General features: G+C 45.5%; 1 protein-coding gene across 4 annotated transcripts in view; it reads left to right on the top strand.

The window, feature by feature from the left end:
* The window catches only part of FDFT1 (farnesyl-diphosphate farnesyltransferase 1), a 43888-nt gene that overhangs the window by 11590 nt on the left and 5506 nt on the right, over positions 1-26792 (top strand). For 2 of the 4 annotated variants that reach the window (XM_004278693.4, XM_033403622.2), the window contains exons 2-7: positions 5061-5158; positions 5965-6148; positions 10915-11043; positions 15020-15211; positions 20349-20525; positions 21649-21801. In XM_004278693.4, the coding sequence (XP_004278741.1) occupies positions 5061-5158; positions 5965-6148; positions 10915-11043; positions 15020-15211; positions 20349-20525; positions 21649-21801 (933 nt within the window). Of the gene's footprint in view, positions 1-4642; positions 5159-5964; positions 6149-10914; positions 11044-15019; positions 15212-20348; positions 20526-21648; positions 21802-26792 lie in introns of those variants that run through there. The other 2 variants (XM_012536319.3, XM_049711245.1) reach the window with 2 other exon arrangements.

Here is a 26792-nt window from a genome sequence, read left to right as displayed (position 1 = left end):
GAGCCACAAACTTTGTTGCCATTTTGTAACTTACCATACTTAGTCGATCTTGATGACAACGCTAAAGAGGTAAGTGCTATTGTTACTGCCAGTTTACACATTAGGAAACTGTGGCATAAAGGAGTTGAATTTGGAAGCTCTTGAGTGGTGGTTCCATGATGCCATCCCTGGCCTGTCTGAAGACCTTCATGCTTCCACTCTGGAGGCCACCCAGAATAAAGAGCACAGGCTTTGACTGGTCCCACAGAGCTGATCACATTCCAGTGCTGTCACGTGTGCACCAGACACTTCACGGGCACACAGCGATTTCTGGCTTCTATCTGCCCTTCCCAATTCTGTTGTGCATTTCCTCCCTCCCTCCCTCCTTCCTATCCTTCCTATATTCATTTAACAAACATCTGGCCGCCGGTTGCATGCTTGATATTGTTCTGGGTGCTGGGATAAAACGGTGAACCAAATAGGTGAAGACCTTGCTTTTGCGAATCGTACATTCTAATAGAAGAGAGAGAGAAGGGAAAAAAAGCAAATATACAATATTTCAGGTGGAGAGAAGTACTACAAAGGAAAATGATAGAAGGGCAAGGGAGCTGAGTGTCTGAAGTCAGGGGACACAATTTATAGGGTTGTGATTTGGGTCCAGAGACTTCTCTGTGTCACATTTTCTTCTCTATGAAATAAGACTTGGAAAAAATGGTAGCAGTGGATACCTCTAGAGAGGCAAATGGGTGGCCACAGTAAGGGGTAGGGGTAAGACTTTTCACAGTATAATCTTTTAAATTTTTTAAAAAGTGAGACCTGGGCTATTTCCTCTCCTAGCTCTAAGATTTGATGAGCAATGCAGTGCAGTACTATTTTGTTAGTTGTAGTTTTCCTGAGCCGTTTTTAACCCCCATGAACCATTTTTTAAATATAGCTGAGTATACCTCTAGTTAGAGGAAACATAGGAAAAACCATTTTCCTTCACTTAACATTACCTTAGTTTCTCTCTTGGGTAACGAAGAAGCTGGGGGAAAAAAATTACACTTAGCAGACATGGAGGGCTGAGATTATTTCAGTCACAGAAGGATTTGGCTGTAGGAGTTCAGGGTTCCCTAAATTGACTTATCCTGAATTTTTAGGAGCATATAAGTAAATCTGGCATCATACTACCACCTGCAAGTTATGTGACATCACTAAGAGAGCACATAATGGAAAAACTCAGTGTTTTGTAATCATGCAGTTCTGGCTTCTATCAAGTCTAAATCCTATTACTTAGACTAATGTCTATGAAGTTTAATCCTGACTCTATTCCTTTTGGTGACTTAACGTCCAGCAACAGGTTCTTCCTCCATATAATAGAGACAGTGGATCACAATCTGTCAATCACAATTTCCCAACTCCAAAATGGTCTGAAAACAAAGAGGTTTTTAATAAGTCTGGCTCAAGGTCACTTGGCAGTACAATGTGCTCTGATATATGATAAAGTGATCCCAGTTAGTATAACTATTCTAAATGTTTTGCTGAGGAAGTGTCGATAATCAGTGACAGGGAGCCATTCCACAATGACAGGCTGTATGTGCATTTCATTGCCTGTCTTCTAAAACACTCCAGATTCTGAATTGTGCTACACATCTGGCCATGAAGACCTTGGGTGGACTGCAGGTCTGTATCTTATCATCTTTAAAAGGTTGCGTAATGTTTGTATGTGCTTGGCATGTAGTAGCTGCCCAGCAAGTGGCAGGTATTACTCTTGCTGTTACGTAACTTCATTTCTCAAGTTTGTGAGGTTTTCCCTCCCTTCTCAGGGAGCCTGTGTTACTTAATCTGAATGGAAGGCCGTGGGGCGGGTTGGTTTCTGTCCACTTGTGGAACTGTCTTTCAGGTGGAGCCCCAGTCGTGGGAGGACAGTCCTGTCCTTCTCACCACTGCACACTCTTCCTCTCAATGCCCTTCATCCCTGTTTTCTCTCACTGGAGAGTTCTTGTGAGCACGCTCATCTCAGACAGCAAAGAAAAACAACAGGAGGCTCTAGGGACAGGCCACAGTAGCTTTAGCTTTTTATTTAAAAAAATTTTTTTCCGTTAGCTTATGGGAAGCAAGCTGTGGAAATGTTTTTAACAGTGGTGTTTTCCATAGTGTGTTTCATAGTTATAGCTCCCTGTATGTTCTTGACAATTTGAGGAAATTATTGTTACAGAATGAGGTATTGATACAAATAGGTGCCAGGAAAAAAGAATGATGGGGTAAGGAGATGCGAAGTGATTTCGTGACCTCGCTCCAGTGGTTAAGAACCCGCCTGCCGATGCAGGGGACATGGGTTCAAGCCCTGGTCCGGGAAGATCCCACATGTCGCGGAGCAACTAAGCCCGTGCACCACAACTACTGAGGCTGTGCTCTGGACCCTGTGAGCCACAACTACTGAGTCCATGTGCCACAACTACTGAAGCCCGCGCACCTAGAGCCTGTGCTCCGCAACAAGAGAAGCCCCCGCAATAAGAAGCCCGCACACCGCAACGAAGAGTAGCCCCCGCTCATCGCAACTAGTGAAAGCCTACGAGCCGCAATGAAGAGCCAACGCAGCCAACAATAAAATAAATAAATTTATATTAAAAAAAAAAGACAAGGATGACTGCTTTAAAAAAAGAAGAGTGGAGAAGGTGTGTTGGAAAGGAGGGGGTGTCCTTCAAGACTGTTGCTCTTCAGAACGAGTGCGACGATCCTTTTTTTGTTAATATGTAAATTTATTTATTTATTTTTGGCTGTGTTGGGTCTTCGTTGCTTCGCGCGGGCTTTCTCCAGTTGTGGCGAGCGGGGCTGCTCTTCGTTGCGGTGCGCGGGCTTCTCATTGCGGTGGCTTCTCTTGTTGCAGAGCACGGGCTCTAGGCATGGGGGCTTCAGTAGTTGTGGTGCGTGGCCTCAGTAGTTGCGGCTTGCAGGCTCTGGAGCGCAGGCTCAGTAGTTGTGGCGCACGGGCTTAGCTGCTCCGTGGCATGTGGGATCTTCCTGGACCAGAGCTCCAACCTGTGTCCTCTGCATTAGCAGGTGGATTCTTAACCACTGCGCCACCAGGGAAGTCCCAATGTGTGATGCACCTTTGACATCAGCCCCCAAACCCTTAGTTGTATCGGGGAATTAAAACATTTGGCAGTGCAGTGAAAGGAATCATTGTGGCCTGATAACAACAGTTGTATGTGAAGAGCTGGCTTAGAGCTCAGAAAAGAGCTGTTATTCTGTTCCTTCTATTTTATTGTGAAGTCTTGCCTCTCCACATTTTGATAGGGAAGGAGTTGGTGAATTGTTTTTAAATACTCTTTGAACTTATTCATTTACTCATCCGACCTTCACTGAGTATTTTTATATGTCAGACTGTATGTATGAAATGATTTTACTAATATATGGTGCTTAGTAAATGTTAATTTTTACTATTTTTTTAATTGAACTTGGCAATAATTTCTCATGGTTATGTGATTTAAAAAGAAAAGCTTTATTCTCTTGACAGAAGAACATGTATCCATGGTAGGAAATAAACACATATGAAAAGAAGATAGTTCACCTGGACCCCAGCAGGGTCCCAAGGTTCACTGCTGACATTCCCAAGTGACTATGGGATTTCCATATACATACATATATATATGTATATATACACATGTATATGTGTGTACATATATTTATTTTAAACCATCCCCCCTGTTGTTAGATATTGCAAATGTTTCCCGCTTCTCTCTTAAAAAGAGAGTGCGGGAGACTTGGGGGGGTGGTATATGGGGACTCTGTATTTTCCACTCAATTTTCCCTGAACCTAAAACTGCTCTAAAATATAAAGTCTCCATAAAAAAATATACAAAACAGCCAGCAATTCTTTCTGATATGCTTGCATATCAGAACATGGCTTTTTTTTTTTCTGGAAAAACAGTTTTTGTCTTCCTTAGGGAAGAGTTAATAAGGTTCGTAAAGATCGTTACAGCTCACTGATTTGAAAGGGAAAGATGATTAGAAATCTTAAAAGGAATAGCTAGCTTTCCAGAGGATAATAGAGGTTTAACAGGTGTTAAAGGAAAACCAGAACTGGACAGTAGTTAAAGGGGTGAAATCAGATTTCATTCAGAAAAGCAACTGCAATAGAGGAAAGAGACCTCAGTATAGAACTGGGCTCGGTTCCGAATACAACAAGGAGCAGAGTGTGGGTGTGGGTGGATGGAAAAGTACTAAGAGGAAACCTCTGGGGTAAGGGGCATTCTGCTGAAACGACCTACCCGGATTCTTGCTGGAGGCAGGTCAGGGCGCCGGGATGGTGGGGGAAGAGGAACGGGTCAGATGGTGCAGGTGATCATACATGACGGATGAGGGATTCTGGCTAAACCAATTTAGCAGAGTTCTTGCTAAAGCTGAGCGACGCAAAAGATAAACATAGAAGTACAAAGGTGGGGGATTGAGGAGCCTGACTAAAGTTTGGCCGAGGAGAGATTGGGGTTCCGTCAACAGCTTGCGGGTTCTGGGCAGAAGGGGAACAAGGTGAGGAAGGCGCGGGTGGTGAGCCATAGGCCGCGGGGCGGGGCTCGCATCTGGGCAGGGTGGGCGGGGCTGGCCGCGGGGCGTGTGGGGCGGTGCTCGGCTCGCACGTGGGCGGGCGGGGCTGGCCGCGGGGCGTGTGGGGCGGTGCTCGGCTCGCACGTGGGCGGGCGGGGCGCCGGACGCCAGCTCACTGCTCCGCCTCCCCAAGCCTATTGCGGTGGAGCAAGAGCCGGTCCCGCCCTTCGGTGGGCGCCCCTCCGCTCCTCTCGGGTCTATGGAGGAAAAACGGCGCTGGCCCCGCGGTTCCCATGGCCGCAGTCGCCTGCGGCACCAAGGCCATGTCCCTTTTCAAGCGGACCTTGGTGCTGAGCCCCGGCGCGGCGCCCAGGGGCGCGGGCACTCCCCCGCGCGGCTGCCCCTTGCCCCCCGCCGCTTGGCCCTCCAAGGACCGGCCGCGGGGAGAGGGCGTGTGCGGCCGGCTGCGGAGCCCCGCGGTAGCCGGCCGCCGGCCCCAGCCCCATTCCAGCCCCTCCGCGTCTCCCACCGCCGTGTGTCTCCTCTGCCCGCAGGATTCGCTCAGCAGCAGCTTGAAAACTTGTTACAAGTACTTGAATCAGACCAGTCGCAGTTTCGCAGCTGTTATCCAGGCGCTGGATGGGGAAATGCGGTGAGTGGCGCAGGCAGCTCTTTGTGACCTGGGGGAAGAAAACTGCCACGGGCCATTCGAAGCCACTTTTTGACACGGCCCCTCGCGTTGCTGTCGCCGTGCTTGTGGCGTAGCCTGAACAGGCCCCGGTGGGTGAAGGAAATGTTCGGGGTTGAAACACGCCTGTGTTTACTTTAGAATGCCCTTCCAGTCACCTGGCCATCTCATAGCTTCCCTGCAGGCCCAGCTCTTTCAGGGAGGGGGAGGGGATGTTTATTAACTTTTTTTAGTGCTGGCAGCTGGACCTGTCTCTAAGCGGCTCATGCATTTTCCTTGGCTTCGCTTATGCTACTTTGCATTTTAGTATATTGGGTTAATTCTTCTGAAGTTGCCTCTGTGCAGATTATGTACATGACTTAGCCGTTAGGTATGATAGTATTGATAGTGAGAAGTTATTGTGTCTTTTGACTTTATTTTACCTGCAAAATAATAGTTCCTTCCAAATGGTCTGCTGGTCTTTCTACAGTTGTGCTGCATTAGTTAAATGTTTACTCATTGTGGGAGTAGTAGTGACGTCCAGCTGGCAGGTTCTTTATTTCTTTATTTATTTTTGTAAATAAACTACAGAAGTCCATTGCTCCCATCCAAGAAAGAGAAGCCAAGAAGTTGCATTAAGTACGAAAAGTTTTGGATATCCTTTCATAGTTCTGTAGAGTTGAGGGTGTAGGAGGGTTTAGAAAATGGCCCAGCAAAAATGAGATGTGATTTTAAAACAAATATCTTTGAACGTTTGTTCCAATGTATTGATAGTTATTCCTTTCTTACAGCCATGCAGTATGCATATTTTATCTGGTTCTCCGAGCGCTGGACACTCTGGAAGATGACATGACCATCAGTATAGAAAGAAAGGTCCCCCTGTTACACAACTTCCACTCGTACCTTTATGAGCCCGACTGGCGGTTCACGGAGAGCAAGGAGAAGGACCGACAAGTCCTGGAGGACTTTCCAACGGTAGCGGGACTAACGGGATGCAGTCGTGTGCATGATTGGTGGGGTGGCCGTCAGCTGGCCCGTGTGCCTGGCGGGAACTGCAAAACCAGCAGTCTCAGGGCAGTGTAGCATAATGTGGCAATGGTGCGTCTCAAGCCAGACTGCCTGGGTTGGCGGCCCCATGCTCCCACTCATTAACTGGTGCTGCGTTACATAGCCTGCCTGTACCTCTGTTTCTTCATCGGTAAGACAGAGAGAATAATGGTCCCTGCCTCCCAGTGTGGTTGTGAGGATGGAAAGAGTTAACGTAGGTGGAGCTCTTAGGTGTTAGCTGCTACTGTCATTACCAGGATGTTGTTGGGAAGTCCAGCCTTCCTTCCTGTGGAAAGAGTACTCCAGTGCCAGTGTCGTGAAAGATGGGTTCTCCAGCCAGTGCACCCGAGAACGCAGCCTAGGTGTGTCGCGCGGCTGGCCTCTGGGGCACCCTGAACCCGGTGGTGTGCTGTGCAGCTGCAGCTCATGATGGGTGGCAGCTGTGGGGTAGGGCGTGGGCTCTTCGCAGCTGAGCTGAGGACTGAAGCAGGATGATCTCTGCCACCCGCAGCTGTGTGAGCCTGGACACACCCCTTAATTTCCTTGTGCCTCAGTTTCCTCATTTGTAAAGTTAGAGCTGCGAGGCGTGAATGAGTTCATATACGTAGAGTACTTAGAATAGTGTTCTATAAATATTGGGTATTTAGTCCACTCAGTTGGAGTAAAGTGGGTTCTAATTAAAATCTTGAGCTTTAGAAGATCCCACAAGTTCCGGTTGCCGAGGGTTAGGTGTACAGTGAGTGGGTTTGGGGCGAGGGCCTCCCTCACACAGCACTGCTCTCAGATAGGGGCAAGAAGGGCTCTTCCCCCTCCCCTCACTTATTTATTTTTCTTAAGTGCATCTTTTTTTTTTTTTTTTTTGGCCGCGCGGTGTGGCATGCGGGATCTTAGTTCCCCAACCAGGGTTCGAACCTGTGCCCCCTGCATTGGGAGCCCAGAGTCGTAAGCACTGGACCGCCAGGGAAGTCCCTTCCTGCCCCTCACTTTAGAGGGCCCCCCTCTGGGCCACCTCACCCTCAAGGGGGGCCGTGGGAGCGTGCCTGCCCCGAGCTTGTGCAGCTCCCCTTGTAGACCATCTTCTGGGGATCTGGGGTTGCGTGCCCCTAATTCCCTGAGACACCCCCCACACACACCGGCTTGCAGTCCGTTTCCTGGGGCCCATTTCCTCCAGGGTGTACTGTGCACCAGTGACCGTGACCCTTGGCCTGAGGGTGGCTCTTCAGGAGGGTCGTGGGTGGAAGCTTGACCCTGCTGTCTGGGGTGTCCTTACACACGAGTGTGAGATTCCTCCTCCTGGCAGTCTCTGCACTATTTAATTTTGGAACAGAAGCCTGAGGGGCCAAGAATTGTAAATTCACACCCGAGCCCTCCAGGTGGTTGTGAAGGTATGTTTGTCAGGGTGGGAGAAGAGAACATAGTGCACTTGGTAAGTTACTAGCTCGCTTGATGGTTTAAGATTTTGAGCCACATGGCGTGTGGCCACCGTTGTGCTCTTGCCCCAGGCCCGGTGGAAGGTGGGGCTGAGCCTCCACGGGGCCTTCTCACCGAGTGAAGCGGCTGAAGGCTTCCTCTGGTCAGCATTGACATGGGACCTGGGGCTGTAATAAGGCTTCAGTGCTCATTAGTTGATACCAGGCTTTCTAAAACACTCATTGTATATTAGGGGTTAAATTAGAGTACATCTTTTTCACCTGGTACTAGTGGAGACTGGTAGTCTTAGAGATCTACCTCCAAACACAGCTTGAGAAATAAGAAAGGGTTACTTTTAAATGATAATGGCAATAATAGCGTACATTTATTGAGCTATGAGTTACGAAATGTATTTCATTATTGGTTTATCATTTGCTTTATTTAATATTAATATAGTTTTAACATGTAATGGATGTGATACACTGTTAACCACGTGTGTATAGATAAGGAAACTGAGACAGAGAGATTTAAGCCCCTTGCCTCAAATCACCTGTGAAGTTAAGTGGCAGAACCAGGATTCAAACACAAAAGGCCTACATCCAGAACCCTTGTGCTTAATCCCTGGCACACTCTACTGCCCCTTTAAAAAATGGTTAAAAATAAAACTTTGCATGTAGGTGAAGGTAGCATCACCCAGTGTTTTGGTGGTTTTTTTTTTTTCCTTTGGCTGTGTTGGCTCTTCATTGCTGCGCGTGGGCTTTCTCTAGTTGTAGCGAGCAGGGGCTACTCTTTGTTGCTGTGCGCGGGCTTCTCACTGCGGTGGCTTCTCTTGTTGTGGAGCACAGGCTCTAGGCACACGGGCTTCAGTAGTTGTGGCACATGGGCTTAGTGGCAGTTCTTTTAATATTAGGAATATTAATTCTTTATCTGCAGTGTAAATTCCAAATATTTTTTCCACCTTTTCACCTGCCTTTTTTCACCTTAAAAGCACTTGGTTCTAGGAAACCAGTTTTTAAAAAATATTTTTTTAAACTAAATAAATTTATTTATTTACTTTTGGCTGCGTTGGGTCTTCATTGCTGTGCGTGGGCTTTCTCTAGTTGTGGCGAGCAGGGGCTACTCTCTGTTGCGGTGCGCAAGCTTCTCATTGCGGTGGCTTCTCTTGTTGAGGAGCATGGGCTCTAGGCACATGGGCTTAAGTAGTTGTGGCACGCGGGCTCAGTAATTGTGACTTGTGGGCTCTGGAGCGCAGGCTCAGTAGTTGTGGTGCACAGGCTTAGTTGCTCTGTGGCATGTGGGATCTTCCTGGACCAGGGCTCTAACCTGTGTCCCCTGCACTGGCAGGTGGATTCTTACCCACTGTGCCACCAGGGAAGCCCCACCCAGTGTTTTGATCATAACACCCCAAGGTTTATAATCAGGGAGATTTCTGTGTACATGCTCCCCTTGCCCCTGCTTCGGGGCTGGCCTTTCTCCATTGTATCAGTGGACTCCCCGTGGTGTCCTTCCTTCTCGTACTTGGAATCACTAGAGAGTGACCCCGGGGCCTAGAAGTGTACTGTAGCTGGGAAACAGAATTCCCTGGAGGGACAAGGAAAAGCCCCTCCTGGCTGACCTCGCGGGCAGAGCTGCCTGGGGGGAGTCGGGCCCCTCCCTCCCCACCCTCCCTCAGGTTTCTGGGAGAACGTAGAGCTCTTCATGGTCACTCCTCCCTAGATATTTTTGTTTTCACGTTTTGAATTATATAATGATGTAGTAAGTACCAAGGAGTTGAAGTTGGTTCACATCCAGCAGTGAAGTGTTTATTTTGGAGCCTTTGTTTTCAAGCGTAAGCTGCTCCTCCCCCAGCTCGCTGGCCTTTCCCCTCTTATAAATAGAACTGACCCAGCCTGGGATCTGTTGAAAGACCAGGTCCTTGGGAGATTCAGGGATTCACATGACCTTTGGTAGAGCTGTTCGTTTGCTTCAGTCCACGTGGGAATTACCTTTTGGCTCTGTCTTGGAACAGCTGTTCTGTAGAGAAGAGTTCTGGAGAGATCAGTTTGGTTTTATGGAATTTGGGGGTTTAACAGTTTATGTTCATCAGAATAATCCTAAAGGATCTTAGGCTTCTGAACCCCTTCAGTGCCCTGCAGCCCTCTGGGTTTCTCTCAGGTCCTTAAATTTAGGTGTTCCATGAGGGAGTTTTTCTAACCTTTCTGTAAACATAGACCAGGTATTTCTCACACTTCGGAAGCTTAGCAAAGTCTATTCACTGTTTTCAGTATTGTGTGTTGATAGCATGTTATTTGAGAAGTTTCATGGTGTTTTATTGGGTTGGCTAAAAAGTTCATTCTGGTTTTTCTGTAAGATGGGATGAAAACCCGCATGAACTTTTTGCCCAACCCAGTATATTCTATTTTGATAACCTACAGACACTTCTTTGAACTTAAGCAAGATACTTGTACAGTAGCAGTGACTTTTAAGAACATCAATAGTACTTTTCGACATTAAAGCTTGGGCTATGAAAAATAAATATTGGATAGCCTGCTGCAGATTGAACTAAACTGAGTTGTTTAAGGAATTAGAAAGTGTAGCCTTATAGTAGGGAGACACTGTAGCTTCATGGTATGAATTCGGGAACTGAGGATAGACAGTGGTTGGCTGGTCTCCTTGCTAGAACATAAGCTCTGGGGGCGGAGTTTCTGGTCATCTCCCATCTGTGCATTCCCAGTGCCCACAACAGTGCTTGTTGCATAGGAAGTGGCCAAGACATGTTTGCACAAATGAATCTTCATTATCATGAGGCTTTTCTGAAAATGAGGCATTCTTCCTAATATCCTTACACATATGTCCAGTTTTATGTTGAATTATCTCATTGCTCATTAGGTGGAAAGATGAGTGTATAATAAGACTATGAATCTTCTTTTTTTTTGGGTGGGGGGGCCTTGCCCTGAGGCTTGTGGGATCTTAGTTCCCTGACCAGGGGTTGAACCCGGGCCCTCAGCAGTGAGAGCTCAGAGTCCTAACCCCTGGACTGCCAGGGAATTCCCTGAATCTTATTTTGAGTCTAGAAACTTTAGCATTTCTGTACCCTTCTATTTTAATATTTATGAAATTTGCCGAACTTATTCTATATGTAGAAAGCTAGCATAACCTAGATGTCAGACTTACAGCTGGATCGTTTGGGAGTCTTCCGTAATGCGTTCTGTTGTTGCTTTGCTTTATGATCTGTAGGTACCCTGTTGGTTCCCAGTTTTAATACGTATTTCAAATTTTCTGTTTTTTTATGACCTCCATTTCAGATCTCCCTGGAGTTTCGAAATCTGGCTGAGAAATACCAAACAGTGATTGTTGACATTTGCCGGAAGATGGGATTTGGGATGGCAGAGTTTCTGGATAAGCGTGTGATGTCTGAACGGGAGTGGGACAAGGTTAGTGTCCCTGTGGAGCCTTGTCGGTGTGAGTGGTGCTGATGAACTGGCAGTGCTCACCATGACATTCGGGCCGAGGGACAAGGGGTGGTTTCACAGCCCAGCTGTAATGTCTCCACATAAACACTTAATAGGGGCTTACGTGTCGTCATACCTGGAATATTCGTTGCTCTGGGGAGTTTATTGTCAAGTTAGGCCAGGGGTCCCCAACCCCTGGGCCATGGACCGGTACAGGTCCACAGCCTGTTAGGAACCGGGCCGCACAGCAGGAGGTGCACGGTGGGCGAGCGAGCGAAGCTTCATCTGCCGCTCCCCGTCGCTCGCATTAGCCATCCTCCACACCCCCACTCTGTCCGTGGAAAAACTGTCTTCCACGAAACTGGTCCCTGGTGCCAAATAGGTTGGGGACCACTGAGTTAGGCCAAAGCAGGTATAACTCGTCCCAGAGGTGCAAACATTAAGCTGATGAAAGTGTCTCTGACTTGCTGTGAAATTTGAGGTTAATGACCAAATTATTGCATGTAATGTAGAGACATCAATAGTTTTCACATCTTAAAATGTGTCTTCTATGTTTTTTTCCTTCACTGAGCACGTGTGTGTGTTTCTGAGTCATTTCCAGTTCCTTCATAACACAAGCTTACTTTTTTTTAAATGAAATTTGGGTTTCTTTTCGTTTTTTTTTTTTTTTTTTTTTTTTTTTCGGTACGCGGGCCTCTCACTGTTGTGGCCTCTCCCGTTGCGGAGCACAGGCTCTGGACGCGCAGGCTCCGCGGCCATGGCTCACGGGCCTGGCCGCTCCGCGGCATGTGGGATCTTCCCAGACCGTGGCACGAACCCGCGTCCCCTGCATCGGCAGGCGAACTCTCAACCACCGCGCCACCAGGGAAGCCCCTCTTTTCGTTTTTAACATTTCTTTATTTAGGCTGTGCTGGGTCTTGCTTGCGGCATGCTGGGTCTTCAGTTGTGGCATGCGGGATCTAGTTCCTCAACCAGGGATTGAGCTCAAGCCCCTTGCATTGGGAGTGCAGAGTCTTAGCCACTGGACCACCAGGGAGTCCCCACGAGCTTACTTTTAAATTCAGGGCCACCTTGGCCCCATTTGCTTACGAGTAGGTATCAGACTGTTAAATTGTATACTGTGTCTGTTTCCTCAGAAACAAAACGGTTCACGAGGATCCCAAGGCACTAACTTGGATCATAGTTGCATTACGCTGAGGAGTGAGTGCCTTTCTAATACCCACTCCTCCTTCCCCATCATCTTTTCATAGAAATAAGATGATGCGAGAGGTTCCAGGTTTCTCGACGTCCACCTACCTCTTCTTATGGTGCTTGTAGATGCACATACATGGAGGTACACGGAGGAGCCCCTGGGGGGCCCAGCTTGTCTTCCTCTAGGGACAGAGCAGCTGGAAAGGGCTGGGAGAGCAGATGATGTGGCAGATACAATTATACTGGCTTTCATTTGGCCAGAGGTTATCCCTGACCAGCAGCTGTGAAGGATGTTGGCCAGGGGTTGAGGAGAGCTTGCTTCTGTGGACAAAGTGACGTAATTGACTACGGGGACTAAACTTGACTCAAAATACAAGATAGGAGGGGAGGGGGTCTTGCCCATTTTCCATAGGAATGGCCTCTGTGAGACTTACTCATCACCTCAATGGAAGCAGAGACATTTTAAACGTCTAAACTGCGTACATATTTTGTGTCTCTAATAGTGTTTAGGTTAGGATCCCAAAAGAGATGCTACTGCATATTCATCGAGTGAGTGTAGGTCCAAGGTCTGGCCTCCTCATTTTTCACGACTCAAAACTTGATGACAGCATCTTTGGAACTGGTGGTTTATGCTCCACAAGTTAGTGTGAGTGTGGCTGCTGCTAGAATATCAGTTTATGAATTTAAAGTTAAAGCTGAAACTCCTGGCCACGAACCAGCGCTGGTTATCAGCACAGTAACTTCCTTTTCTGCCATGCAGATCTATTCAGGAAACTTAATTATAGGCTGTTGAGTAGAAGTTCTGATCAGATAAAACTGAATACTTGTAAATATTTTTCTTTTCCTTCAACTTGAGAGGAAAATGAATACCTCCATTCTAGGAGTATTTCTACCCAAAGAACTGTTATCTTAACATAAAATATACTTTTCCTTGGACAGCAATATGGATGTTGTAATGTAACATGTAATGTTTTTTATTAATTTCCAGTAAGTCTTTTAAAAATTTCTTGTAGTTGTCCACAGCTGCTTTCTCTCTGATTTCAGCATATCTTTACTCTTTCCAGATCCTTCCTCTCCTGGAACATATTTCAAGTGCTTTTTCTACCATTTCATCGTACCCCTTGATTAGTCTGTGACTTTGTATTACTTTATTTTTTTAAAAAAATTAATTAATTAATTAATTTTTGGCTGCGTTGGGTCATCGTTGCTGCGCACGGGCTTTCTCTAGTTGCAGCGAGCGGGGGCTACTCTTCATTGTGGTGCGCGGGCTTCTCATTGCGGTGGCTTCTCTTGTTGCAGAGCACGGGCTCCAGGCGTGCGGGCTTCAGTAGCCATAGCACGCGGGCTCAGTGGTTGTGGCGCATGGGCTTAGTTGCTCCGTGGCGTGTGGATCTTCCCAGACCAGGGCTCGAACGCTTGTCCCCTGCATTGGAAGGCGAATTCTTAACCACTGCACCACCAGGGAAGCCCTGTATTACTTTAAACCAGAGACACTCTCTACTCTGGTCTTCCCCTAACTCTGCTGCAGAGGGTACCTTCTTTAACTCCTCGTCACTTCTTAAGTTGTCTAGTGGACATTCATTTTATAAACGTATTGTTTTAATATTTACAATATTGTAAATCAACTATATTTCAATTTAAAAACAAAGAGTATTCCATTGAGTTGTCTTGGAATACTCTTCTCCGGGGAGGACAGCTTTGACAAACCACTTGTATAGAAAAAAACTTCTTTGACAGTTAAGATTTACATTTACTCAGACTTCATTTGAGAGAAAGGCTGAGTTTTAGCAACGTTGTTCAACCCTGCCTCTGAAGCCATATGGCTTGGCTGAGAATCCCTGGCCTCTGACGCGCCAGATGAGTGATCTTGTGCAAGTTAAGTGACGTCTCTGTGCCTCAGTTTCTGCATCTGCACAATGGTGATAATTAGTGAATGTGCCCCAGAAGATGTTTGGGAGGACCGAATATGCAGCATGCTTAAAACACATCATTGAGGACTTCCCTGGTAGTCCAGTGGGTAAGACTCCGCGCTCCCACTGCAAGGGACCTGGGTTCGAACTCTGGTAAGGAGCTAGATCCCACATGCATGCCGCAACTAAGAAATCTGCATGCCTCAACCAAAGATCTTGCATGCCACAACTGAAGATCCCGAGTGTCGCAACTAAGACCCAGCACAGCCTAAATAAATAAATTAAAAAAATTTTTTAAAAATGAGTGAAAAACTTAGGAAAGTATATTTAAAAAATAAATAAAACACATCCTTGTTATGTAAAAAAACAAAGTAGTACCACTACGTTCTTTTACTTAATGAGGATTTTGAGACACTGCAAGATCTTAAAATGTCTTCAAGATTAAATTCTACTTAGTATTCTAGTTACTGTTAGAATATTCCTTATTCCCTCAAGGCCTTCACTCCCAATTTGGGATATCAAAAAGTTTACTGTACTAGTTTATTTTTTCAATAACGTTTTATTCTAGAAGCAGTGCATGTGCATTGTACAGATATAGAAAATACAGTAAAAAATAAAATAAAATAAAAAAAATAGAAACATCACATGAGCCAGAGATCACTTTTGCTAAGTCTTTTGTGCACATCCTTCTTGGAATGTTTTTTACTCTTTACATGTACATGGTGTATAATGTTTTTTTAAGCAAAATGAGATCTTTTACATTCTTTTTGGAACCTGGTTTTTTATAGCTAATCTGTAGCATTTCTGTTTTAGTAAAAGTTTCATTATTAAAGTACTTTAAAAATCATCTTTTACAGTACTGTCACTATGTTGCTGGGCTGGTGGGAATTGGCCTTTCTCGTCTGTTCTCGGCCTCAGAGTTAGAAGATCCCTTAATTGGTGAAGACACAGAGCTTGCCAACTCTATGGGCCTGTTTCTGCAGAAAACAAACATCATCCGTGATTATCTGGAAGACCAGCGAGAAGGAAGAGAGTTTTGGCCTCAAGAGGTAATAGGTTCAGGGGATTTGGGGAGAAATAATTTTGAATGCTCTCTGACAACAAAACATTAAACCCTTTTGGTTGCAAGTGACAGAAACACAAATCAAGCTCCCTTAGACAGCATAGGAGACGGTGTAGACTAGGTTAGGATCTAGTTTGCTTCAGGGGGACGGGCTGCATCCAGGGATTCAGACTATGTAATAAGGCTTTGTCCCCTTTCTGCCTCTTGGACAGGCTTTGTCCAGTGGTGGGTATAACGTCCCATGACTCACTCATAGGCTTGGTTCCTATGCCCATCCCTTAATCAGTTAGTAGCCAGAGCGTTGAGCACTCAGTCTAGACCTGAAGTATGTCTGCCCACACATGTAGAATGGATTTCCTCCAAGAAAGAAGGACTCGGTGGCAAGAAGGGGCACCAGATGGGCACCCACTACAGATGTTCATTATCAGAGACAAGAGTGGATCTTTGACTTAATTTAAAATGGACAGGGAGAGGAAGGGCTTTGACATTGATTTTATTCAGAAGGAAAGCTAGGAAATCTTATGACTATCTCCTGATTTTACTCCAGCATTTACCTTTTGTTTTAATCCATCAAATGGTATCCTAGGGACTTCCCTGGTGGCGCAGTGGTTAAGAATCTGCCTGCCAGTGCAGGGGACATGGGTTTGAGCCCTGGTCCAGGAAGATCCCACATGCCGCTGAGTAACTGAGCCCGCATGCCACAACTACTGAGCCTGTGCTCTAGAGCCCGTGCTCCTCAACGAGAGAAGCCACCGCAATGAGAAGCCCATGCACCACAACCAAGAGTAGCCCCTGCTCTCTGCAACTAGAGAAAGCCCACACACAGCAATGAAGACCCAATGCGGCCAAAAATAAATAAATTTATTTATTTTTTTTTAAAAAGATTTTAAAAAAAACGGTTTCCTAGAACCAAGTGCTTTTAAGGTGAAAAAAGGCAGGTGAGAAGGTGGAAAAGATATTTGGAATTTATACTGCAGATAAAGAGTTAATACTCCTAATATTAAAAGAACTGCCAAAAGTTAAGTAAAAGACCAACTGCACAGAAAAAATGGGTAAAGGGATAAGAACAGGTAGTTCACAGAAAGAAAGATGGAAATGATCCTTAAATATCTGGGAAGTGATCAACCTTACTCCTGATAGGTGAAATTCACATTAAACCTCCCCTGACCTCAGACATCATAGGTTTTCAAGCCTCCCAGGTGACTGTGGTGTGCAGCGAGGTCGAGAAACAGCTCTTGAAGACCCTCCTTTGACACCAAGGCTCAGAGAAGGGAAGGGGGCTTGTCTCAGGACTCCCAGAAGGGGAGCTTCTGTCTCCTGGGTCTCAGCCCGGTGCCTGTCCAGGAAACCACACCGCCTTTCAGACGAGGCTCTGCATCCCTGCAGGTGCCTCACTGCCCACTCTTCTGTAAAATAGAATAGTTTATACCACCAGGCAGTGGTGCGAATAAAATGAGAAAAACTTCTAGCGCAGAGTGCTTAGTAAACGTCAGTTCAAGCAGCTTAACGACCACAAAAAACAGTCGTGAGATACTGTTTCCTGCATCAGGTTGGCAAAGTGTCGGAAGTTTGATAAGCCGTAAACCATGCTGGGGAAATGGGTGCTCCCGTGCGGGTGGTGAGCGCAAGCTTGGCCAGTGACGGCTGTGGGAGGTTACTGACCGCAGCCACTGTTTGTAATAGTTACGTTTATAAACGACTCAGATGTCCGTCCGTACGGGACGGAGGGAATGAACTATGGTCTATCCACGCAGTGGAGCACCAAAAGAGCGATCCTGCTGTGGAGCGAGCTCCAGGTTATACTACTAAGTGAAAAAGGCAAGGTGCGCGACAGTATGTGTAGTTCCAAAGGGAGGGCAGGCCAGAAGGGAACAAAGTTTTCAGTAATTATATTGTGGACAACAATATTGAAACTATTACAGAAACTTCACGGCTTAAAGAAAATAGGTAATTTTGTTTGTATCATTAGGAAGCAAGATTTTCAGTCTAAAATAAAAGTTGCAAAGATAGAAAACACTGAAGTTAAGCAAAAACTCCAGTGATCCTAAACTGGATTGGAAATACCAGTATGAACTCATGATATCGTTTCTCTTAGAAAATTCTAGCTCCATCTACTAAGAGTTGTATTGTAGAAAGAGGTTCAAGTGGCTCCTCAGTCCCCTTGATGGGACCCTAATAGTCTTTGGTAGCTGCCGTGCCATTTGGTGGTATGTCAAGATGTTCCAAGCTCATTTTGTACATTTTTTGACTGGGGTTTGGACTCACCCAGCTCTTCAGGAAGCCTAAGCTTTCTGTTAATGGGAAATGGGGCCTCCAGACCACACTTGGGCACTCGGGGTGGTCATTGCTCTCGGAGTAGTCGTCGTATATATTTAGTTTTAAATCTAAAATATTTACCTTGTAGTTTATATTGATATTTCCAATTCAAACTCAGGACTGTTACCTAGTCCCTTCTGTATTACATCTCTACCTCTTCCTCATCCACAGTCGTATTTCTCAAGGAAAATAGGAGACGACAGAAGTAGTATATCCCATAATGACTCACTTGCTTTCTTCCCACATTACAGATGTAATTACACATTACCGCAGTCTCTGAATAGTGACTCTAGTGCTACTGCTACCAAGTGTGACTACTGAGCACAGCTGAAAATATGTTTTCGCATATGCTAGCTAATTCCCTATTTTTATATTGTATTTATATCTAAATTGTCAGATCAGATAGCCATTAAGACTGGACTTCCCTGGTGACGCAGTGGTTAAGAATCCACCTGCCAACGCAGGAGACACAGGTTTGAGCCCTGGTCCGGGAAGATCCCACATGCCGCGGGGCAACTAAGCCCGTGCACCACAACTACTGAGCCTGCGCTCTAGAGCCCACGTGCCACAACTACTGAAGCCTGTGTGCCTAAAGCCTGTGCTCCACAACAAGAGAAGCCACCGCATGAGAAGCCCACACACCATAATGAAGAGTAGCCTCTACTCATTGCAACTAGAGAAAGTTGTGGCTCACGGGGTCCAGAGCGCAGGCTCAGTAGTTGTGGCGCACGGGCTTAGTTGCTCCGTGGCATGTGGGATCTTCTCGGACCAGGGCTTGAACCCATGTCCCCTGCATTGGCAGGTGGATTCTTAACCACTGCACCACCAGGGAAGTCCATTAATATTTATGAATTTTGAAGGAAAAAAAGAACGATACTTCCCTATGTTTATACATGTTGGTAATAGTTTGTCCTTTATACTTCAAGGTCACTTTTTCTGGATGTAAAGTTTTTATTTCACATTTTCGAGTTTCTTAAACGTGTTACTCCATGTTCTCCCGCTTTAGGACTGGCTGTTGAAAATCTAATTCTTTTCTGTATACGTTATGGGTTCTTTTTCTCCTCCTTGGTGGTCACTGCCTAGATCCATTATCAATGGAGATGCTAAATGGTGCTATCTTAATTCTGTCATCCTTTCTGCATTTATTAGCTGGAATTTTGGATTTTGCAAAACTGTGATGATGGTAGCATCATAGTGTTTGGATTTTCCCAGATTCTCACCCAAAAAAAAAAAAAAGGGTGACAAAAACTCAACCAAAAAACTGAAACAGATGTATCCAAAACAACGGATAGCATGTCCAGAAGCACAAGTGACAAAGCACCCCCAGGAACTCCAAAACACAGATGGGTGCAGACAAAACAGCAGCTCCGAAAACAAAACCTGCAAAACCTGTGCAGGACAAAGCCAAGGTGCTACAGGTGTCTCAGACCCGAGAGCGGGAGTGGACAGTGGGATGGACCCATTTGAGAAGAGCAGGTGAAACAGGAATGGGTGTTCCTTCTCTGGCTGTGGGCGAGTCCACGGGGGCCATGGGGAAGCCTGGAGGAGCTGGAGTGCATTGGCCCCCTTGAACTGGACGTGGACACAGACCAGTCAGGATTCTCTTCCAGGATTGGGCCCACCTTGAGGGGTGAAATAAAAACTGAGCAGCGAGACCTATGTGACATCAACCAGATGCAACATATGAATCTTGTTTAGGTACTTACTGGAAGAAACCAAGTGGAAAAAAAATTAGTGGGATAATACGACTGCTAATTGGATAATTTGTATTAAATATTTATCGTTAACTTTTAGTTGTGATAAGATATATGTACAAGAAAGGTTCCTAGTCTTTTAGATATTCATAATGAAGTATTTGTGGATAAAATGATATCTTAGGGCTTTAATTTAGAATAATTTGGGGGCTGGGGCCGTATAGCTGGAACAAGATTGGCCAAGTGTCAGTAACTGTTGAAGCTGGTGGATGGATATGTAGGCGCCCATTAGCGTTTTTCTCCAGGTTCTGCAGGACAGTCTAGTACCAGCAATCTGAGTGGGTTTAGGTGCAAATTAAGAATGGATAGCAAACGTGACTTACCATAGAATCTCTTAGTCCTTTTAGGCCTAGTCATTTATTTTGGGGAGTGTATAAAGTTACAATAAGCGTTATTCTTTAGGAAGCTTAAGAATACCCAAGGATAAAAGTAAGTTATTTGCTAGCTTCAGAGAATCCTCTAAATACTATTAAAGATCATCAAACCAATTCTGTTGTTGGAGTTGAGGCTGTTATTTCATTTTCAGGTCACTAAGGTCAAGGAGGTAAGGTTCTTACAGTAGAGACTCAGCTCATTTCCCCAGATACGCTTGTTCAGCAGTGTTCTTATCAGAACTGGGAATGTAATGTTAATCATTAATTATTTTGATGCCTTGGCCATCTTGAGAATGTTTAGTGTTCAGCTTGTAGTGCTGTTGTAGCTGATTTTGTTAAAGCTGGTTATCTTTTCAGGAACAGACCCATGCCTTGCACATAACAGGAGGCCTCTTTGGCCTGAGGTCATCAAAGTATTGCTTAGTACATGCTGCACTAATTGTCCCAAAGGGACACTTTCCCAAATACTTAACTGACTCTTGATTATGACTAGATCTTGATTGTAGTCATAATAGACATTGCATAGAGGTTAAAACGGACTTGGTCTTGGTGAAAGATGAGGCAGCAGCTAAGAAAGGCTTTGTATATCATGGTTCTTATACACAAAGATCCTTTCATGTGACTTGTACACTGTTCCCCTGTGCATGTGCTGACTCCTCTTTCGATCTTATCTGCCTAGGCTTGGAGCAAGTATGTGAACAAGCTGAGTGACTTTGCCAAGCCAGAGAACATGGACTTGGCCGTGCAGTGCCTGAATGAGCTCATAGCCAGCACGCTGCACCACATCCCTGACGTCATCACTTACCTTTCACGACTCAGAAACCAGAGCATATTCAACTTCTGTGCTATTCCACAGGTGTGGATCGGGGAGGCCGAGGGGTCGGGTGGTGTGCTGGGGATGGCATGCCTGGAATGCGTGTACTGTTTCGGTCTGTGTATTCCGGAATGTGGTTCCTCAAAAAAATGACTCTAGTGTATTTTCTTCTGCCAGGGGCAGGCACGTTCACAACACCTCCCCTCTGCCCCATGGCCATCACACTCAGGTCAGCCTTGAGGTTAAGCCTGCTTCTTTCCAGAACTTTCTAGAACCCTTTTTTCTAAACGAGCTAGTTTGATGTTTATCCTCACAATTAAATCTAGGGCTTTGAGTCAGATTTATGAGGAGTGCTGGGTGAAACACAGGTGAAGCTGTTACTAAAAAGTCTTATTTAAGCACCTAATTTTGGCTCTCCTTTCCCAGATCTTGGGATAACAGAACCTGGTCCTGTGGGCCTAGGAGCTTATACTTTTTAAATGCCTTTACCAGTTATTTCCGTTTTTAACTCAAATAAAATGAAGAAAGTTCTAAGATTTAACTGATTTGGGAGCATGGTTTCGTCTTGTTCTAATGACCAATCTGACCAGTTGATGGAACTAAACTCTTTATGCCAGACTTACGTTTCCATCTATCCTAGAAATAATTTACCTTTGAGCATGGGAAACTACACGGCCCCCTTTCTTTTGTCCCCTGCCACCCCCATGCTACTTTTTTTTTTAATGTATAATGATTATGTTCATTGTAGGAAAAATGGGGAGAAAAAACAAAATAGATATTATTTTGGATATTTCCAGATATTATTTTGGAATATCTATTTTTCAGACCTAATAACCTATTGCCCCAGCATGGAAAATGTTACATTGGCTTGTGTTTGTTTTTTCCAAATAAAAAGGAAATATCGTGACTAAACTATAGAATTACTCAAGACTGCAAAGGGCACTTGATTCTGTGTTTTGCTGAGAAGGGGAAACGTGGGAAAGGCAGAGGTCTTGACATGCTTTCTTTATGGGTCTTTTCTCTTGGTTAGTTGCATCTTAGCCCTTCGGCACTTTCTACCGAAGGTTCTCTTCCCTTCTCATGATGATTGCTTACCGTGCAGTTTCTCACTTCTTTTCATGAAATGAGATGAATTAGTGTTTCCTCTCTCTCTCCTTATCTGTAGGTCATGGCCATTGCCACTTTGGCCGCCTGTTATAATAATCAGCAGGTATTCAAAGGGGTGGTGAAGATACGAAAAGGGCAAGCAGTCACCCTGATGATGGATGCCACCAACATGCCCGCTGTAAAAGCTATAATACACCAGTACATGGAAGAGGTGGGCTTTCATTTAATAATATCACTATTCAAACATTTCGTATTTGGATATTAGATGATCTTAACAGCTCACAGTGTTACGGTACGGCATTGGTGTTGGACGGGTTGGTGTCCTTTATTTGGAAGAATAGGCACAGAGCGCCGAGTGTTGGGAGCTGCCCGGTACCCTGGTCAGAGGGGATAAAGGAAGCCAGGCCTTAGGATGGAGCTCCCAGGAGAATCCTATTTTTTGAGCTGGAAGATGAAGTTAGAGGCCAACCAGGCTTCTTGTCTCACGGCTGAGGCGTGTGAAGCCAAGGCTGTGGCTGCTGACGCAGCATCTGACTGAATGGATCCAGGACCCCAGGCCACACTCCCGACACCCGGTCCAGTACTTTCCACTATGGCAGGGACCTCAGTTGAGAAACCATTGTGGGGGATTCAGCAAAGGAAAACCATCAAGCTGCAACTATTTCTAAATTTTCTAATGCAGATCCCATTTCAGATGCCCAAAACCATCCTGTAAAACAACATGCTTGTTCTAGTCAAATCTCCAACTCTGGAGGGTGTAATCCATGACTTGGTTCAAAAGAACTTTTTCTTAGAGCCTAGAACTCTACTTGCCAGGCCCTGGAGTAAGGCTTCTCAAATGGAGGTGATCTGGCTTCCCCCTCCCCTGGGGGACGCTTGGCAATGTGTGGAGACATTTTTGATTGTCACGCTGGGGTGTGAGTGGCTACTACCATCTGGTGCGTAGACACCCGAGATCCTTAGGTTGTTTCTTAGTGAAGACTGCAATACTGCAGAAGGAGATGAAAACATAAGGTCTCCCTCCCCGCAGATCACTGCTGCGCCTAGTTTTCTGACCCTTCCAGTCCCCCGGTTACGCTTTGACAGGGGTGAGATTTGTAGCAGCAGTTTCATCTAAACAGAATTCTACAAAACAACTCTTTCCTCTGATTCCCATTGCATATTGCACCTTCTCCTTGTATTTCCTCCCTGTCTCGCACCTGCCAAGTTTTGCACCTCAGCATTTCTGCCCGACGCACCTATAGAAGGTATAAGAGAAAAATCAGATTTTTAAAAAATCCTAAAATTCTTTTGCTGACTAGATGAATATGTTCAGCCATTGACTAAAAAACTGCTACTGATGAGACTTGGGAAATTGGGGTTCACTGTTCAGCCAGCACTTATTTGGGGCGTACTCTGTGCCTGGCACAGCAGCCAAATAGGTGGATACTGTTAACGTCAAGGAAATTTGAGGCCCTAACCCCACGGCTGGGGCCAGAATTTGGACCCAGGTCTGGCTGGCTTCGGAGCCTACACTGTTCACCACGATTCTGAGGGCTTGAATTACCCTTTCTAAACTGAATAGTGCCTTTTTTAGGTGCTGTTTCTCCATTTTATGTAAATTAGAAACATTCTGTATGGTTTGTAGTTCAGAGAATATTTTAGTTTTGCAGTTTTATTCTGATCACTGATTTTAGAAAACGATGTTTAAAAAAACTGGTAGGCAGTTCCATACTATATTAAACTTCAGATTTTATTAGGTATTTTCCTTAACTACTGGAATTAAATCTAGTTGTGATTCACAGTTTGATTTAGAGCAGGGCTGGCTGACCCCCTGATTTTGTAAATGCCTTTTTATTAGGACATAGCCATGCCCATTTGTTTCTGTATTGTCCGCGGCTTCTCAGGGCTCTACAGCAGCAGAGCTGAGTGGCTGTAACAGAGGGGGCCCACAAAGCTGAAAATACTTGCTTGGACCTTTAAGGAAAAGTTTGTTGACCTCTGATCTAGGGCATGAATTATTTTGTTTAAAATTACTCTAGGGACTTCCCTGGTGGTCCAGTGGTTAAGACTCCACGGTCCCAATGCAGGGGGCCTGGGTTCGATCCCTGGTCAGGGAACTAGATCCCACACGCATGCCGCAACCAAAAGATCCTGCATGCCGCAGCGAAGATCCCACACGTGGCAACGAAGATCCCACATGCCGCAACTAAGACCCGGCACGGCCAAATAAATAAATGAATATTTTTTTAAAAGTCCATAAAACTACTCTAGTGAAACTCAGGGTATTTTGGAGGAAATACTAATAAGTTGATTTGTCTCAAAAAAATGAAAATTTCTAAGTCTCAAGTAATAGAATGTGATAATGGTTTTAATATCAGCCTTAAGGACATTTTTTTTTTTTTTTTTTTTTTTTTTTGGCTGCATTGGGTCTTCATTGCTTCACGCAGGCTTTCCCTAGTTACGGAGAGCGGGGGCTACTCTTCGTTGCGGTGTGCGGGCTTCTCATTGTGGTGGCTTCTCTTGTTGCGGAGCACGGGCTTCAGTAGTTGTGGCATGCGGGCTCAGTAGTTGTGGCTCTCGGGCTCTAGAGCGCAGGCTCAGTACTTCTGGCACATGGGCTTAGTTGCTCCGTGGCATGTGGGATCTTCCCGGACCAGGGCTCAAACCCGTGTCCCCTGCATTTGGCAGGTGGATTCTTAACCACTGCACCACCAGGGGAGCCCAAGGACATTCCGTCAATACAATTTCAAATGAAGACTTTTTGTATGAAGTCCACAAGTTGTCAGGCTTTTTGCTGGTGCCCAGACATTAACTCTACTCCTGCATCTCCTCACTGACCACGTCTGTCCTTTGCAGTAAGAGGGGAAGACATTTACCCCTCAGGTCCCTGGTTGTAGCAGTAACGCACCTGCAGGGGACTTCAGAGTTCTCCTCTTGCAACTCTAAGGTGTAAAGGACGAGGTGGAGTGAAGCCCGGATCCTCTGAGCAGGGGAGCTGCCCCTCAGGCCCTCATCCTCTGGAGCAGCCCCAGCTGGAAACCAGTCTGGCTACCTGGCAGCTGGTGAGAAGCTCAACCAGCTATTCCGGGGCAGAAACAAATGCTCAGGCAAACAGCCAGAAACTTTTATTTCCTTCTCTGCCAAAGATGATTCCTTGGCAAGGCCCAACTTTTTCAAGCGGGTGGGGCTTCCCGTTTGGCTGTGGTCGGTGCAGAGCGGCGCCGTACTCTCGGTCCCTGTGGGTCCTTGTGACTCAGAGTGTGGTCCTCCTCCCGGCTTCTGCGTCCCCTGCCGGCATGTGAGCGGTTCAGTCCTTGAGTCAGAATGTGCCCATAGCAGGAGGCCCAGGTGGCGCCTGTGAACACAGTTTGAAGAGCACGGCTCTAGCTCCCCACCTCGTTCTCAGTCAGCTGTGCATTTAACCCTGTGAGCAAGTATGGAACCGGATGCTGTGAATTTGGGTTTGGATGCTGTGAACTCAGGATTGGATGCTGTGAACTTGCGATCGGATGTCTGAACTCGCTGCATTTTTGTCTGTGTCCTGACCCCTATCTAAGCACTCTTTCCCTCCTGCCCTCTTGCCTGAGCTCCTCCGCCTTTCTCCCCCGCCCCTGCCTCTCGGTGTATATCTGCGCTCAGGTCAGTCCCTGCAGACAGCAGGCACATCCCAACTCCTCCTGGGCTTCAGCTCTCTGCCTCCCCGCTCCCTCTCCTTTCCTTCACAGCTAAGCTTCTTGAAAGGGCAGGTGTTCTTCTTCTTCTTCATTTTTAAAAAAATATTTATTTAATTGGTTGCGTCAGGTCTTAGTTGCGGCAGGTGGGCTCCTTACTTGTGGCTCAAGGGGCTCTTAGTTGTGGCATGCATGGGGGATCTAGTTCCCGGACCAGGTATTGAACCTGGGCCCCCTGCATTGGGAGCGTGGAGTATTAACCACTGCACCACCAGGGAAGTCCCAGGGCAGGTGTTCTTAATGTTATTGATTCCCTTTTTTTTCTCAGCCTTCTTCGTTGTAACTTTTGTTTCCTACCTTTGTCATTAGAACTTTTCTTACCTAAGTGATTTGATGACCCCCCCCCCCCCCCCCACCGCGCACAGATCTCATGAGCACTTTCTTTACTCTTCGCTGATCCCACTGTATCCACTGTGGGTCTCTCTCCTTGAAGCCCTTTCCTTTTTTGGCTTCTGTGACACTTGACCCCAGTTCAACCTCTTACCCCTCTGCCTGCTCCTTTCTCCTCTGGCTCCTGGTGCTGGTGTTTCCTGGGGTTCGTTCTTGATTTTCGTGTTTCCTCACCACATAAGGGCTCTCCAGCTCCCCCAGCTCTGGCCTTGGTCATTAACTTCTTTTTGCTGTCTGATGACATTACCTTTCACCTAATCGTGGAATCCAGGTAGCCTGGAGGCTGTTGCATGTCCTCCTCTGTTCTCCCTAACCCGCCTCAGGAATCTCCACGTCCTGGCTGTTCCGGTTATGCTTTCATACTTGTCACAATTTTGTGCGCATTACCCTCTGACCGAGCACTTCTAGAACTTTACCTACAAAAAAATAACCAGAAAATGTGCAGCAATGCTTATTGGAGCATTTTGTCCTCATGCCTCGTTGGGAATGAATTGATTAAATTGTAGTACATTCATACTATGCAGCTTGTGTTTAAAAAAAGAATGACATTATTTTGTGGGTGCTAGCGTTAAAAAATGTCCATAAAAAATCGTGTGAGTGAAGGAAGTCAAATTATAGAACAATATGTTTGTAACCTATTAATTTAATAGGTTTACAATTTAAATAAAATTTAAAATAGGTATACAATTTAAATAAAATTGTGTGTATGTATAACCTAGTATGGATAATATAGAATGATATATATTTGTATATCATATATAATCATATATAGTACGTATAATATATAATACATCTCTATGACATTTTGTGTTTGTATAGAGGCTTATATGGGTGTAGCAAGAGGTATAAAAGGAACTACACCAGTATATCATATTACATTAATGTATGTATTAATATGTGACGGTTTGTACATTTATATGTATAGGCTAATAAGGACAAAGCGAGGGGGAATAATGTAAGGGAATTTTGATTTCTTTATTTTTGTTTTGCCTATTTTTATAAGCATAATTCCATCATCTACAATTTTTTCTTTTTTTTTTTTTTTTACTCTGTTTCATTAACTCTCTCTTCCTTTCCCCTCACACCCCTACAACACCCC

Source organism: Orcinus orca, chromosome 6 (genome assembly GCF_937001465.1).
Source record: "Orcinus orca chromosome 6, mOrcOrc1.1, whole genome shotgun sequence".
In the NCBI taxonomy this organism is placed as follows: domain Eukaryota; kingdom Metazoa; phylum Chordata; class Mammalia; order Artiodactyla; family Delphinidae; genus Orcinus; species Orcinus orca.
The sequence above is the reverse complement of the archived record's forward strand: the minus strand, read 5'-3'. Positions and strand labels throughout refer to the sequence as shown.